This window comes from Tachyglossus aculeatus, chromosome 4, assembly GCF_015852505.1.
Source record: "Tachyglossus aculeatus isolate mTacAcu1 chromosome 4, mTacAcu1.pri, whole genome shotgun sequence".
Classification (NCBI taxonomy): Eukaryota; Metazoa; Chordata; class Mammalia; order Monotremata; family Tachyglossidae; genus Tachyglossus; species Tachyglossus aculeatus.
This window is the reverse complement of record NC_052069.1, coordinates 92,619,883-92,637,418: the sequence shown is the minus strand read 5'-3', so window position 1 is coordinate 92,637,418 and position 17,536 is coordinate 92,619,883. Positions and strand designations below refer to the sequence as shown.

The 17,536-nt window shown below is 39.3% G+C and overlaps 2 protein-coding genes across 2 annotated transcripts in view; one reads left to right on the top strand and one right to left on the bottom strand.

Moving 5' to 3' along the window:
- The window catches only part of NECAB1 (N-terminal EF-hand calcium binding protein 1), a 148,975-nt gene extending 144,985 nt beyond the window's left edge, over positions 1 to 3,990 (top strand). The window contains exon 13 of the mRNA XM_038745134.1: positions 3,320 to 3,990. Within this exon, the coding sequence (XP_038601062.1) occupies positions 3,320 to 3,348 (29 nt within the window). The 3' untranslated portion in view covers positions 3,349 to 3,990. The remainder of the gene's footprint in view (positions 1 to 3,319) is intronic.
- Positions 3,991 to 6,308: 2,318 nt separating this feature from the next.
- Positions 6,309 to 17,327, bottom strand: C4H8orf88 (chromosome 4 C8orf88 homolog). The gene is made up of 5 exons (XM_038745135.1): positions 17,221 to 17,327; positions 13,763 to 13,836; positions 12,472 to 12,550; positions 10,601 to 10,707; positions 6,309 to 6,591 (listed from the first exon to the last, which is right to left on the bottom strand). Exons 1-5 carry the CDS (start codon positions 17,291 to 17,293, stop codon positions 6,571 to 6,573), a joined length of 354 nt encoding a protein of 117 aa, XP_038601063.1. The 5' UTR covers positions 17,294 to 17,327; the 3' UTR covers positions 6,309 to 6,570.
- Between the last annotated feature and the right edge of the window lie 209 nt (positions 17,328 to 17,536).

Below are 17,536 nucleotides of genomic sequence, written 5' to 3'. Positions count from 1 at the left end.
CCTTTTCCCAAGGTGCTGTTCTGTTTTTCCATTGTGTATCCTCTTTCCCTTCTGATCTGATTTTCTCCTTTTCCATTTCTTTCATTTCATTTTGGCTTCTTTTTTTTCCTCTCCCTTTTCCTTCCCTTTTCTTTTTTTCTATTTCATCCCCTTTCCCCTCTTTTCTCTCCCGTTGAGTTCTTCCTTTTTTTTTCTCTCTATCTCTCTTTTAATCCCCCCTCCCCTCCTTCGCATGATTAAGGAGTCTAAGAGCAAGGAACAAGGAGCACTTGTGAGGGGCTGCTACTTACTGGGCTCCCATTTCTACAGAGTATCCCCTTCCTGCCCTGCTCAAGACTCTCTTCTCACACAAATAGAGAGCCAGGAAGGCAACTTAACCTGAGGTTTCTTGATCCCAACGGGTTCCAGGAATTCAGCATCACTAGGAAAGGATCAGCAGAGGGGCTGGTTGCCAACAATCCCCATAGGGCTCCCAATTATTCCGATGGAGTCAATCGTATTGAGCCCTTGCTGTGTGCAGAGCACTGTACGAAGCACTTTGGGAAGTACAATTCAGCAACAGAGACAATCCCTCCCCACAGTGGGCTTGCAGTCTAGAAGGGGGGATGTGACAACACCCCACAAAACTCTAGTCACTGGGATTCTTGCCCTCCTTCCACGCCCAACAACAGCCCCTAGATATGTGACCTCAATTTGGGACTATTTACTGCTTAAGGAATGGGCTGTTTCCCCAGCCTCAGAGAGCCAGCCTTTAAACTTTGTCTACAGGTACTTCCTCTCCCCTTGCCTACCTGGTTAAAAAAAAATGGCAGGGCAGAGAATTTTCCTTCTCTGGATAACCAAATTCTTAGATAGGAACACTCTGATTCATCGATTTCTAGGGGTAAAGAGAATTGGTCCCAAGGTGGGGCTTGTGAATACTGAGAACCGTAGGATAAGAATGTCATGCTTTGCCAACCCCTTGAATAAAGGCTCCTGAATGAAAGAGAAAAGGAGACACTACTTTGTAGAAGGAAACTTGGAGCAGGTGTTGCAGTGAGAAAGAGGAAGCCTTGTGGGATCAGCAAGATTAATGTACTGGAGAAATAGCAGCACAGTTGAGAGAATTGAGTCAACATTCAGATTGATCCACATTTGATCCCTTGAGAGTTAGGGCTGATTTCCAGGGATCTAAAGTATATGCCTTTATTCTTTATGTGGGAATGTACAGCTAGGGAGTGAGTATGCTTAGTAACATTTTTCTATCCTATGAAAAATGACAACAATCTGCATTCAGCCTCCACAGTGATTATTCCAAGTTATCAGGGGAGAGAAGAAACACTTCTCTCTCCCAAACCAATAGTATGCTTGAAAATATCCGACAGGCCAATCCATATTCTTTAGAGCGAATTTTCACCATGGCAACAGCTGTTTTGTCCTGCACTGCAGCTAAAAATAAAGTGGTTATTAGGTTGTTCTTACAATTTTTTCTGTTTCATTAGTCAGTTTTTCTCATTTTTGAGAAAATGAGAAAAAATTCCAGTTTTTGGACAATTTCCCAAGTTTTTCTCATTTGAGATTGTTTCAAGTGTATTTTACCACAACCGATTCTGCCCAGTTCCTTAAATTAGAAAAAGGTTATGACTGATTCAAGGAAATATTTTTTATGCAATCATTGCACTACTTTGTGACAAACTTTGTGTAAAAATCTATGAAGGAAAAAAAGAAAGACTGCCAATAATGACTCTGAAGCCTAGGTTGCCCGCATTAGCATAAGGTTTTTAGCCCACAAAGCCTTGAAATGCAGGGTCTTATTTTCAGGAACCCTTAGCATTCACTCTGGGAAGTAGCCTGAAGCTCCAAAAATATCAAGTAATTTAACCAGCTGAATGTAAGCCTCAGATCACATGAACCAAGATTCTCCTTGCTCACTAATTGCCCTGACATTCAGATAACACAGAGGGCAATTGTCACTTACAGCAAAAATTGATTATTCTTGGAAAAATCAGGCTCTTGAGATTCAGAATATGGATTAGGATGTTTTAAAAACCAATTTTGTGTAATCCATTTGAAAATAAGTGTTTAGCAAAAGTAATATATTAACCACTATAATTTTTTACATCTAAAAAACACACAATGCCTAATTTTGTTTGATATTCCTTTCGAAAAGGGCCTCTATACCATAGTTTTTGTATTCTCTGTCTATCTTCTAGCGATTGAAATGACCTTTAATATAATAATAATGGTATTTGTTAAGCGCTTACTATGTGCCAAGCACTGTACTAAGCACTGGGGTGGATAATTCTCTCTTAAAACCTAACCTAGATCTTACACACCCAATCATCAAAAGTGAAATAATTGTTCTCCATTTATCTTGATACTTTGGACTAGGGGATGGGGCTTTCTGGAAATAATAATAATAATTATGGTATTTGTTAAGTGCTTACTTTGTGCCAAGCACTGTTCTAAGCACTGGGGTAAATACAAGATCATCAGGTTGTCCCACATGAGGCTTACAGTCTTAAATCCCTATTTTACAGATAAGGTAACAGGGACAGAGAAGTTGTGACTTGCCCAACGTCACACAGCAGATAAATGGTGGAGGCGGAATTAGAACCCATGTCCTCTGAATCCCAAGCCCATGCTCTTTCCACTAAGCAATGCTGCTTCTCTAAATAAGCATAATTTAAATCCAAAGCTACCAATCTTTGGGCAGTGCCCAGAATTTGGCACGTGGGTCTGCTCAAACAATGTCTCTCCCACTCTCCACTGATTCCTTCACAGTCCCTTTATTTCCCACACCTTGCCTCTGCAATCACCAGTGCTTTGGGAGTTCCCTCTCAAACAGTGAATGATATATATTGAGCACTTGCAGTACAGTACAGAGCACTGTACTAAGTGCTTGGGACTGTACAATACCCCTCTTCTCTGCTCTTTCTTCCCCCTTTGTTCCCTCTACCACATCCTGGTTGTGGAAGTGGGAAACCTGGAGGTGATTCAGTTACTGCTGGCTTTTTTCTTTCTGATCAAGGGTCATGTTTTGTCCTGTTGCTTATCTGATTCTGCAGCTCAACAACCCTTCAGGTAGGAGATCAAACTATAATTGTGTTTAGAGGAAACAAATTAATATTACTGATAAGATTTAAAAAGCATAGACCGACTAGGCCCTTGGTTAAGTATCCGTGTAAAAAACACCCCTTAGGCTGAAGCTCAGCTGAGTACTTGTCAAGTCAAAGAAAGGAGGATACTTGATTTTTGGATATTTAGTGTGGATTTAAAAAAGAGGCCAGAAAAGAGGAAGCAGTTCTCATTATTAAAAAAAATCTGTTTTTCTTTTCAGCGTCTTGGTGGGTCCTGAACAACAACTAAATGTTTCCTTATGGTGCCAGGAGAACAGCTTAACTTTGCTTGTGTTTAGAAAGCATATTGTGAACCTGTCTGTACTAGTAATCTACTAAATGTCTGTCGAATCTGCTTCCTTTATTTGTGGTTAAATATGTGCTCCGGTCTCCTTAGTTGTGCCACTCTATGTGAAATGATACTTTACAAGTTTAAATATTCTCTATTGGTAACGTACATGCTAAATGTGTCGTCAGTAAAGCTCTCACGATATGCTGTGAAGGACCAGCTTCTAAATTCCCCGGAGAAAAATGTTTGTAGGGAAATTGAAATTTAATTACACATGAGGTCTAAATATTTGAATGATTTATGATAGAAAACTTAAGATAATACATAAAATAATTATGCTATTATTCTTTGGACAGATGTTTGTCTTAATGTTGTACTGATGTCCTATAAAAGTTCAACAGCAATGTACAACTGTATGGTATTAGTATTTAAGTACAAAACTTCATTTTTTTTCCCTACAAATGAACATTCTATTCTGAGATCTTTTTCATGTTTTAAAAAGCTATTGGCCCCTAAATCTGTGTATTTTCCTCATTACCCAGAGGAATAAATTAGTGTATACGGATTAAGTCGATGCAATAAAGCTCTAGACATTCCATTCCAGAATGAGACATTTTCCCTGGGCACTAGTCATTCCTTATTAGACTCTTTTGGAAGTTGGATTCGTTCTTTCAGGGCACAGTGGAGAACTCTAAAACATTCAGTATGCTAGGTAATACTACCCAATCTTTTGGGGTTGCGAGCACTCTGATTCCAGTGTTGCCATCTTTGATTTCACTGCCTTGTGCCAGGATAGGCCAAGACTGGGGTTCAATTGCAGGGTGAAATTTGCAGTGTTGGCTTGGTAAGAGTTTGGCTTACTTTCAGAACTTGTCACCACACACTGGATGGTGTAAGATTTCAGTTGGAAAGCACTGAATTAGGCAGTGGGAGAATCTGCTTCAATGTCTGGTTACGTCAGGGGAATGCATTTTAATATCACAGCTTTTAAAATTTAAAAATCAGAAAGTTGAAACACCCGTTCAAATCTTCGGCCTATTAAATTTGAGTCCAAATCATTACCTTCAGGTTGTTTCTGTCTGTTTGGCTATTTTGGAAAACTGTTGAGACCTTTCCAAACACTTTTATAGATGAGGAAACATACACTGAAAAGTTAAATGATGTGCCCCAAGTCATACAGCAGGCTAGTGATGGAGCTGGGACAGGAACCCAGTCTCCTCTGAATCACGTTACCTCTTAGGAATTATCAAGAGAAGAGCATGGACTAATGGAAACAGCTTGGAACTGGGAATCGGGAGTTGCAGATCCTAATCCCAGCTCCAACACTTGCCTGCTATGTGGCCTTGGGCAAATCACTTTACCTCAGAGCCTCGGTGTCCTCATTTATAACCTAAGGATAAAATAGATTGTCCAGGGGACCAGGGACTATATACAATCTCATAACATTGTATCAACTCCAGAATTTAGCATATAGTAAGCACTTAATAATAACTATGGTATTTATTACTGGGGCTTCTGTTTTGATTTACCCTAATCAGCACCAGATGGAGACCCCAAATTAAGATCTGTGGTATTGCATCATGATGAGAAGCATGGACTCAAAGGGCTCTACTTTCAACAACGTGTTATCAAGCACTTAGTACAGTGCTCTGCACACAAGCACTCAATAAATGTGATTGAATGAATGAATATTATCCATAAATTGCTTGATATATAGGCTCCCTGGATTCCAGATTAATAGAAACTTTGAGGTGCTAAAATCCAAGCTAAGGAAGACTTGAATAAATTCTAGGTATAAGAAGAGGTGGAAATGTTTTGCTTGCATTCTGTACTCAGATTGAAATTGGCTGCAATCTATAGTTTAAAAAGGGTGTTATATCGAATAGTCGGTTGAAATGTTATGAGGTAATTAAAATGCAGGTCATTTTTCCTGGAAGTTAAGAGGTCTAAGAATGAAGAGCCAAGATTAAAGTGCTGAAGCAAGGATCTCATTACAGGATTATCCTGGGATTTGGGGATAACTGGCCTCAATTCCTGGAGAAGAAGGGCTTTAAAATCTGTCAAATGCCATCCCTGCGCTGGCAGTTTTTGGGAAACTCATGAAGCAGAGATAAGAGGGTACCACTTTTCTCACTAGCACTGCAGGATCCCCCCAAGTACATTAACAAAACAATGCACAGTTAAAATAACAACCCTGCACATAGGCAGCCTATTAATAAAACATTCTTATATTGCTAACCTTTGGCAGCAGGAATAGTAACAAGTAGTTTTTTTTATTACACCAGAATCCTATAGAACCATTTCGAAGAGGTAAGAGTTTTCAATCTGACATCATTCATATATTACTTCTTAAAATAGTAGAGAGATAAAAAGGAGTTGGCACATTATACATTGAGATGTAAATATTAAAAGTTGTTTCCCTCTGGTGGAAGCAAATGTCCTATTAATGTGCACTCAACATTTAACTTAAACTTTAACTTTTAGTTAAATGCATTATATAGAGCACATTTTTTCTTGGTTTACCCTTTTCCATCCTGTGGGATCATTATGATTTCCACGTAGTAAAACTTTGGCTAGTATTTGTGGGACTTTTGAGATTGAACATTTAATGATCGATAGTGGTTCCAACAAAACATCCCCTCCTGTCAGTGGCATGTCTCTCATATCACTAAATTTACTGAATCAAATTTTGCCTAACCTGCCTAGGTATGTATGAGAATACTGCAAACAAGAACTTAATTTTACAACTTCAAATGCTGTGAGGTGTATTTTATATATATTCTGAAATATGAAATGTGTGCTACTGATAGCTTGCATTTCCAAATGATGTGTTACGAATGATGAAGAAAAATACTGCGAATAAAATTCAAATTAGGAATACCTACTGGTATTCCCACTTTACTAAATTATAGTTAATGAACTATTTTTTTTAATTTTATTCTCCAAATTATGCAGGTGTCAAGGCAGCAAAAATCGAAGATGACGATAAACAAGGTCTTTAGAGTTGAAAATATTTCTTACTCATTTGAGGAGAATGTCAAATAGTAAGTCATTAAATTGAAACCAATGAGATTTTTTCAGTCCGTTGCAGTTATTGTTTCAACATTCACTTCATTTGTGGTTTTCCGAAATGGAAACGGAACGATTCTTCATCTTCAAAGCTTGCATTTTCATCAATGCTACTTAAATATTTTGACTGTTTTCCTGAAACACACAAAATAGAAAATTGTTTCCACCCTTCTTAAAAATGATGGTCTATTCTTATAGATTCATCTTAATACACAACAGATTTTTATCAAATATTGGTTAAAATAATTGGAACTAGGGTACAATGACTAAAGCATTTCATCACTCTAGAGCAAAAGTAATTTAGAGACATAATGATGTACCAGTCACCAAGACTACCCTGCTCATGCAGTTTATAGACATAGAAAGTCATCAATCAATCAATCAATCGTATTTATTGAGCGCTTACTGTGTGCAGAGCACTGTACTAAGCGCTTGGGAAGTACAAGTCGGCAACACATAGAGACAGTCCCTACCCAACAGCAGGCTCACAGTCTAGAAGGGGGAGACAGAGAACAAAACCAAATATACTAACAAAATAAAATAAATAGAATAGATATGTACAAGATAAATAGAGATTCTGTCCACTACATAAGGAGGGAGGAAAGGGAAGAACCACTGTTTCTCTTTCTCCCTCATATAGGAGGAAATCCTGCCAAACTGAATCCCTCTACGCTTGCTAGCTCTAAGGACCCAGCCAGAGATGGGGGTGGGGAGCACCTACCCTTAAGATTCCCAGTCAGTCGTATTTATTGACACTTACTGTGTGCAGAGCACTGTACTAAGCATTTGGGAGACTGCAATATAACAGACACTTTCTCTGCCCTTGATTAGCTTACAGTCTAGACGCTGCAAAGCACACTTCTCAAGGACTCAGGGCTGTCTCTTGGAACACAAATAGGAACACAGAGAATCTTCTATTTAGCTTGGCATCTCAGCCAGTAGACAGCTGATCCTCCTCGGAACTATTTTTTGACAAAGGAGAAAATCTAGAAGTGGAGAAAGGAGGCTAACTCTTCCTGTCTGGGGAACATACCTATTACCTTCTATTATAAACCATCTTGGTCTAATTCATGCCCTATCACATAGAGTGAAGCAGCATGGCCTGGTGAGAAGAGCACAGAGTAGGAAGACTTGGGTTTTAATCTGGCTCTGACACTCAACTGCTGTGTGCCATGATTGCTATGTCTATTTAACTGCTTTGTGCCTCAATTTTCTCATCTGCAAAATAGGGAATTAAATATACCTTTATCCCCCATCCTCTCTGAGACAGGGACAGCCTCCGATTGGATTATACTTTATCTATCCCAGTGCTTAATACAGTGCTTGGAGCATACTAAGTGCTTGACAACTGCCATTATTATTACACAGATATGAATGAGTCGAGAAAACCAAACAAGCAGATGCTACCAACTGCATGTGATGTCACAACCGTACTCCGGGATCAGAAAACACATAGAAATCATGAGGTTTCATCAAATACCATCCCCTCAAATAGGTAAAATAGATACAATTGCCCAAAGTAGTCTTTAAAACTCAGCTCTCTGCCTTAGACGTGGCTGCATAAGTTAAAAGTCTTATGCTGCCTTTAAGGGAGGCTATCTACCATTGAAAATACTTGGAAGTATCTAACTCAAACTTTACACAAGATCAGAGGGGAAAATACATAAAAGCTAGTCTGCAACCAAAGCTCTCTATATAATTTAATATGAAGAAAATCTGCTGAATGGGCAAAAATGGCAATTATGGAAAAAATTTCCAGATCCAAGTTCACATCTCCAGAACACTTAGTTATCTACAAATTTAGAGCCCCTTATTGGAACTAAAGTGAACCCTGGTTTAAAACACATGAGAGATACCGTGAAGGAGGTCAGAGATATGGTCAGTGCTCAGGTAGTAATTTTCCCCTGAACCAAACCCAGCTGTTGCGGCATTGTTGGGCCCTCAGAATCTCCATCAAATTAATTTGATGGTAGCCTACCACGAAACCAAGAACTTTTTCACATCGTTAAAGACTTATCGCTCCAGATTCATCCTAGACAAGAAGGGAATCCCAAAGAGATGGCAGCAGCATTTCAACATTCTCTCCAACACACCTTCAAAACATGGAAAACCTCCTAACATGCAATTACATAATACTAGTGCTTGAAAGAAATCACTACAGCAGAAGCATGAAAGTGCTTGGAATCAATAGTATACTCAATGAGCAATACAAGACTATGAGTGCACCCCACTTAAACCACACAAACTCTTTACACAGCTGAAACACTGAGGAAATGCCACAGAATCCCAAAGATGTCACCATGATTACTATTTTCAGGAAGAAAGAGGAAAGATCAAATTAAGGCAATTAGCGGGACAGCTCAATCCTCTCCATTGCCAGCATGATTCTTACCAGGGTATGCTTGAATTGGTACTTCTGAACTGGTTGCTGAAAAATATCATCACCTGAACACTCCTAGAATCACAATGTGCTCAAAAATCACAACGTAACACAACAGATGTGATCTTTGTAGCGTCTCAGATATAGGAAAAATGAGGAGAACAGCATCAAGATCATAATACTCTCCCAAGCACTTAGTACAGTGATCTGCACACAGTAAGCACTCAGTAAATACAATTGAATGAATGAACAATACCTTCTCATAAATTCTACAAAAGCACTTGGCAACATCAGTAGATCTGGACTCTACTTAGCAAATTTGGTCTCCCAGAAAAGTTCATTAAGACTTAAGCCTCTTTCATGAGAGCATAGCTGGCTGTGTCGGAGCGGGACGTTACCTGTCCAATACATTCCTCACTGTTGCAATAGGGAGTTATAGCGTAGATGCAAAGTGGGCCTGGTCTTATTCCACACAGTCTTTCAGATGTTGCAAGGCATGGATGTAGGTACTAGAATATGGTCTTCTCTGGGAAACTCTCCCAATTTCAAGACTTCAAGCATTATTCAAAATCCTATAAAGTTAAGAATTGCTATACAGAGATGACTGCACCCTACAGGCACACATCCATGCAAATCGCTGTAAACTGCATCACCAAGTCAGCCAGGTGTTACAGCCTAACAAAACTAAAGAAAACTGAGATAATATACCAGCCCATATCAGGGAAGATGTACATGCAACCAAATATCTACATTGGTAACACAGAGATAAACACAGGTACAGAATTCTGTTACCTGAGCTGTGTATTGACCAACGATGGGACATTAGTAAAGGAAGTGGGAATTTGAATCAATAAGGCCGGTATACCTTTGGGAGACTGTCAAATGGAGTGTGAGAACAGCACCATAGTAGACTTCAGACCAAACAAAAAGTCTCCAGAGCAGAAGTGCTGCCCAACCTTCTCCGTGGGTGAGAGGTCTGAACACCCCACAAAGGTCACATTTGACTCCTTGGGCAGTCCTATCAGCATTATGACTTATGGGCTATACTCAACATCAAAAGACAAGGTGGGGGTCTCAAATAAAAAAGTCTAAGAATAAGTCAGTCTCCACCATTGAAACTAAATTCAAATTAACAGCTGTACTGGGTGGCACATGTGTGGAAATGGATGACAAGTATGCCCGCATAGCTACCCTAAGATAAGCTGAAATTGGATAATCAAAAACATGGAGGACAGAGGAAATGTTGTAAGGATACAGTAAAAGGAAGGATCAGACAATGCCTTATCTCAACTGAAATTGGGAGTCAATTATCAATGAAATTTTATTGTGCAACATTGCCACAGATAGGCCGGTATGGTGCCTTGAACTTTTTTCAAACAGAAACTGTGTAAGAATCCAGATAGGGAAACAGAAGAGAAAAGAACATTAGCTATTGGAATTTCTTAGTACAATGTTCTACACACAGTAAGCGCTCAATAAATATGACTGAATGAATGAAACAACAAATGTAACAGTACTGCAAAAGACTATCTTTGTGAGTGCACACTGTGTTCAGATCTGCGGGGCTGCATACACACTCCTAGATGAATTTCACCTTCAGTGGTGTCTTCTTCAAGTAGGAAGGAAAACACCCTCCGCCTTCCTCCCACCCCACCCCGTCTGTGTGTACAATAGTTTTTCTGAAAAAACTTGGTAGTCCTCAAAGATACCTGTACGTTAAATGGGACATAACTACTACTGATACCTAGCAGAGAAAATGCTTACTGGGTTTGGAAGTATAACAGGATGATCAGGAAGGAAGTCAGGTTTCTTTTGACAGATAGAAGTATTTGCGAACTTCAGCAGGAAATCTCTACTGTATTTAATTCTTTCTAAAAATATATTAAACATATAGAACATTGTCAATTATCCAACATCTTTCTCAGATCCCATTTTTCAAGTAAAATAAGGTCATTCTGTGAAAAACACTGTCAATTAAAAATGGCTGCAGTCCTGAATTTCAGGGGAGGAAGGAGAGTTAGAAAGCGGCTTGGTATTTAGGCTCTCCAAAAGAACGATAGTCAAGGCGCTGCCATGATTTAAAACTTGAGTCCATAGCACTAGGGCTGAACCGATAGCGATCCAAGCTGCAGCTAGGACTTCAACGGTGCCGTTGCGGCTGTGGAAGTGGAAACAGTCAGGAAAGAGCAGCAGGGAATCCCCAAACAATGGCGGAGGTCTTCAGAGTGTCCACTCCAATTTGAAAATGGCACCCTACAGAATTATTTCCCTGGACACAGTCAAAGGCTGGGGGACCAACCAGAATGACTGGGTGCACACATCTAATGTGCCTGATGCATTTCCAAGCAAATCATTTTTATAACACTTCATTCCTCCCTTGCTTTAGTCTGTTTTTGTTCTTCATTGTACTTAGATCATCCCTGATAATAAAATTTACAGTGCATGGGAAGTTCTAAGTAAACATGGATTGTGTCCTTGGTTTCAGCTATCCTGGAAATATTTTAAAAACAGTATAAACCTTGTCCTTAGGTGGTGCATCAATACTCTGAACTTTGGGCCCTGTTGTTAATTAAGGAACTTACGGAATTGTACTTTCCAAGCACTTAGTACAGTGCTATGCGCACGGTAAGCGCTCAATAAATACGATTGAATGATTGAATTCCCCTCACAGTGGATTTCCCCTTTAGCAGTAAACAGTAATTAGTTTCAAGGACATGAGAAATTTCTTAAATACCCTCATTTTAATTTCAAAGCTGCTTGATGCATACAACTATTCTCTAAACCTCACTGCAGTCAGCATTTTCAGTGTTGTCAAAATTGTATTTTTCCACCTTGTTTTGGAGGAGTTTTCCCTCTCTTCCCCACCTGGGGCAAACCTAGAGGAAGAGGTGTATGCAGAAAGAGATTCCAGTTTTATATAGTGAAACATTTTCTGTTTCTGTGGTCTGATGGAGGAAGTTTCTCAGTTCATTTTTCTATGTAAAATGAAGTTCCCTTTCACTGAATCACACTGCACTGCCTTATCTCATAAGAAAACGTAAATGTAAAGTGAAGGAGACCTGTTGTCAGACAAAAAAGGTCTGTTCCTTATAATGGGATATTCTTAACTTCCTCCGTGCTACATTCCCAGGTACATTCATGTAAAAATCTCCAAAAGGCAAAATAATAATAATAATGATGGTATTTGTTAAGCATGTACTTTGTGCCAAGCACTGTTCTAAGCGCTGGAGTAGATACAAAGTAATCAGGTTGTACCACATGGGGCTCACAGTCTTAATCCCCATTTTACAGATGAGCTAACTGAGGCACAGAGAAGTTAAGTGACTTGCCCAAGGTCACACAGCAGACAAGTGGCAGAGCTGGGATTAGAACCCATGTCCTCTGACTCCCAAGCCCGTGCTCTTTCCACTAAGCCACGTGATAATGTTGTCAATTATCCAATATCTAAGACCCCATTTTTTTAAGTAAAATAAGGTCATTCTATGGCAAATAAAAAATGACTGCTGTCCTGAATTGATGGGAGAAAGGAGACTTAGAACTTTCAACTTCATTTGGCTTCTAAACGTACAATGACCTGCATCTTAATGTTCCTATTTTACCCCCTCTGTGTTGTGGCCAATATGGAGAAAGTTTACCTTTTTTCACTGGAGTTTGATTCGGTTGTGGGTTGTTAAGATCCGGAGGGAAGGTTTGCACCCAATTAGTCTTACACTGCTGAACAAAGAAAAAGTGGTGCAATTTTAGAAATCTGAAAATATTTTACATATACCCAAAAGTTTCTAAAATCCAAAAGTTTCTAATAATCTCCAAAAATTAGTCGAAAAACATCAGACTAGCATGAGAATGATTTTTTACAAGGCACAACATCTAATCTGCATCACTTTCTACATTTCACTCTTCAAGCTGTTTTCCATTCAGAACCACATTTTTCTGCACTTGTCTAACGGGGCTGTTCTACTGTTTTTGGCTGCTATTTCTAAGCCAGAGGTTGCCAAAGATTTCAATATGTCCCAAATGGGAAACTTTAACCTGGTCTGGACATTGTTGGTGAGATAAAAGGGGCTAGAATGACCCAGCCTAAAATCTGCAAGTAAGGACATGGTAAACTTAATACTTGCTTAAAATCAATCAGTTGAATTTTTTGAGCTCTTGGGAGAGTAAAATACAGTAGAAGTAACTTTTAATGGATGGCAAGGCCAAATTTTTATTTCTCATAAATCCGAGGCATAAATACTAGAAAAGCTCAGATAGAGTGACCTTTTAGAAGAAAGCAAGAGAAAAATCCACAAAAAAATAGTTTTAGGTACAAGTTTCAGAGTAATTATTTTTTTAACCAGGGAAAAAAACATCTTCAGAGTTTACTAACTAAACCTAACAAGTTTGGAGAGAGAATTATTTAATCTGAAATAGTCACCAGTAGTCAAAGGATTGACACCATTTTAAAAGGCAGAAAGCAAATGTGGAACCCAGGCTTAATGTCCCAATACAGAGAATTTCATCAGTCTGTTCATAGTTAAAGGTGAGTGCATTTTTAAAAACTGATTGTAATAGTTTCAATTTTCCATCTTGGTTGATCTGAGTAGATGGATCTCTTGAAGTTACTGAAGTATATTCTGTTAGATGTTGTGGGCAGGGGAATGTGTTTATTGGTCTATTGTACTCTTGCAAATGCTTAGTACAGTGCTCTGCACACTGTAAGCACTCAATATCATTGAATGAATGACTGAATGAATAAATAACCAATTCTATCTCTGTTATTTGTCAATAATATCTACTGGACATTTGCTCTGTGTAGAGCACCGCATAGAGTGCTGGGGAGAGTGTAATCTGCCCGATTTTTAGAAACGATGATTTTGGACTGTTTATGGCCTGAACAGATTCCATTTTAAAATGCAGTTTATTCTTTTAAAAATGTTAAACGCTTACCATGTTAACTCCACTTTGTAAAACTTGAGTGCTAGGTGGGTATTCATTTTGAAAGTTAAAATTGAATGTTGATTCTGAAAGCATAGTAAGAAAACTTAACTGATGATTTCAATCAGTTACTCATCTTATACATTGACTATAATACTAGAATGCTCATGATATACTAGGCACCTCAATAAATTACATGATTTGTTCATTTCTTTGATTATGAATTAGAGGAAAAAAAATGGTAGTTGTTGTTACTAACCTCCAGAAGAAGAATCTGTCTTAACAGTTGCATAAGACCTGTCTGCTACTAACAGCACTACCATGCCACCCCCACACCAGCCTAAACCACCCATTTCTTCTAGCTGGTGATGATGATGTGCAAAGATTCATTCATTCAATCGTATTTATGGAGCGCTTACTGTGTGCAGAGCACTGTACTAAGCGCTTGGGAAGATCTGATTCAAGTCAGGGAGCTATCATTTACAAAGCTTTGCTGCCAGTTTTTGGACCCTCCCTATTCAAGGCACATCTACCTTGGGTAGAGAACCTAGCATGTCAGGTGGTCCTTTTGTTTATTCTTTAGAAAAAGCACTACCCTGAGAATCCATGGATGTCGAGGTAGTGTGGCCTAGTGGAAAGAGAAAGGGAGGAGACATGAGTTCTGGTCCCAGGTCTGTCACTTACCTGCTGTGTGACCTTAGGCAAGTCATTTGACCTGTTCCTTAGTTTCCTCATCTGTAAAATGGGGATAATAATACCTGACTCTCCATAGTTCAGATGGATAGTATGAAGATTGAATAGGATAAATGATATATGAAAAGTCTGGAAAAATAAAAGCACTCTATACAGAACAAGTATATTACTAGTTATATACTAGTATTGTTATTACTAGTATTATCGATAGTAATAATAATAATAATAATAATGATGATGCGGCTGTAATCCTGGTGCTGTCTGCTGAGCTACACCATAGCGGTGAAGGTTTTTGACCAAAGAATCACCTGAGGTGTTCTGAGATAGACAGGCCCAGTAGGAATTCTGAAAAATCTGGCAGCAAAGACCAAAGCACCATGCTCTGGCACATTATGGGCACTATTCTGTGGTCATTTAGGCCATAAATGGATCCTGCACATTAAAAAAAAACCCAAACAAACCTACGTGAGCACACTTGGCAATGTGCTGCATTCCTGCATTCTTACCCACTCATTGCCTCATCGTGACCATAACTGATACGGACACTAGCATTAAAATGTGTTCCTTTGAACAGGTTCTCAGTTCTGAATTATCAAGCCTGAGGCTCATCCATCATCATTAGATCTATATAAAGAATTTACTCTTGGGGAGGGTGGTTAAACACTTGGATTGTTCACTAAAAACACTAGGGAATCTTATTCTCTGCAGGTATTTTAAAATGGGATTCTCACCTGTTTTGAGCAGAGGAAGGGCCATATTTCTAGACTGTAAGCTCGCTGTTGGGTAGGGATTGTCTCTGTTGCCTAATTGTACACAGTAAGCGCTCAATAGGATTGAATGAATGAATGAAATCGGAAGAGCCTATAAATCTCCATGAAACAAAACCTACTGGCATCCAATCCAATCCTATTGGCATCTCCAGAGTATGGGGGGTTCAGCTGGCAACCAAATCAGCTGAGGTTTGACTGGGTCTTGGAAGAAACGGGCGAGGTGGAATTATTTAATCTGAAATAGTCACCAGTAGTCAAAGGATTGACACCATTTTAAAAGGCAGAAAGCAAATGTGGAACCCAGGCTTAATGTCCCAATACAAAGAATTTCATCAGTCTGTTCATACTTAAAGGTGAGTGCATTTTTAAAAACTCATTGTAATAGTTTCAATTTTCCATCTTGGTTGATCTATTTGAGTAGATGGATCTCTTGAAGTTACTGAAGTATATATATTCTGTTACATGTTGTGGGCAGGGCCAGAAGGAAGAAAAGGTTGACTTCTGGCAGCCCCCTCCCCGGCTTGACGATAGTGTTTGAAATAGCATTGCTCTGCAGGTGACAATTTGATAACAGATTTCTCAGGACTCCTGGAAGACAGTGGTGAGCAGATGAGACTGGGGTAGAGGGTAAAACGATGCAATGATAAACCAGCACTGCACTGGTCCGTTTCCATCACTGAGGATTTTAGGCAGACTGGGTGCCACTCTATATGTTGCCGACTTGTACTTCCCAAGCGCTTAGTACAGTGCCCTGCACACAGTAAGCGCTCAATAAATACGATCGAATGAATGAATGAATCCCTGACCCATGCAATGGCCTAAGGAAAGGTGTCCTGAGGAGATTTGGATTGGAATGGACCCAGCTCCCAGTATAGGGACCCTTTGGAGGATAAGCACATTCCATGAGTTCCTCAGGGTTCATATGACTTTGCAAGGAATCCCAAAGAATGATTTTGCTAGGATTTCCAGAACCCTATCCAGAATCTTTTAGAACCTAATGGGGCCTGGAATTAGCCCATTTCTCGGATTTTCTAAACAGTGAGCCATCTTGATACCTAACACCTGGGGTGCTGAGGCCTGAAACAGGTTCCCTAAGGCTGCCCCAAAGCCCTGATGGTTCTAGGAGCTCATTGTGGGCAGGTAATGGGCCTTTTTATTGTTGCATTGTACTCTCCCAAGTGCTTAGTACAGTGCTCTGCACACAGTAAGTGCTCAATAAATATGATTGAATGAATAAATGAATGAATGCCCAAGCTGCCAGTTGCTCAGCATGTTTCCAGTCCCAGCAAATTCAGTAAGGGATGATCTGGCATGGAAATTTGGAAGTTGACAGAATCCTGAGAATGGTGTTTAGAATACAGCAATGCTTTGAGAATGAGACATTATAAAATAGCCAAGAGGCAGAATGAAAAAGAACACCATGGGTCATAAATAGGTCAATAATAGAGGAAATAATAGTTTTGCATGTGCAGAGTGCAGAAGGAAGTGCAGGGTGTACTATGTCTTCAGACACATTTGTCCACTTGAACAAAATCTTTGAACATCACGAACAAATAACTACCTACATCTATATAGGCAGATATAAATATATGCAAATACACACACTGTCCTTTGCTTTAAAGCTGATGTTACTGATGGAGAGATCACATCCAGGCAGGGGAAATTGGCTGAACCAATGTTAGAATGACAAGCTCTTCCACACTGTTTGCAAAGCACAGTACCTTCAATACCATAATCAGCTTACAGGTTTTGAATAATTGAAAAGTAAAGTACTTTTAAGATATCACATCGAGAGATTACCTGTCATGGCCAGAACATAGTGAAGTTATGCTAAATTCAGATTTAGCTTACTTTTGTTACTATTCTAGATTAAGGGCATTAGACATGGAACAGAATGTGTTTTTTTAAATTAATTTTCATGATGTAGCAGTAAGCATAAATTATCTGGGCCGGGTAGCATTATTCCATTAATTGACTCACTTAAAAAGATGATACTAGATGACTTACCTTGGGAGGAAGATGGATGGTGAAGTGGTCTTGCAGGCTGAAGCGTTTTGCCAATCATTTGCCTGATGTCCATTATCACAAAGATGTTTAAATTCCATACTATTAAGAAACAATGCAATTATTTAGCCCCCTCCTTATTCACAGAAATCAAGGCGTGAGTGCACACAGTGCTACTCATTTTAAAGTTGAAACCAAAAAATTAAATGACTTGCTTCATAGAAACTATTAATCAAGCCATCCAAGTGTGCATGCACCAAGGTCCAACGCTTCCTTGCCCAAGCAACATCTGCTCAGTCCTGGCAGAAGACGACGACCC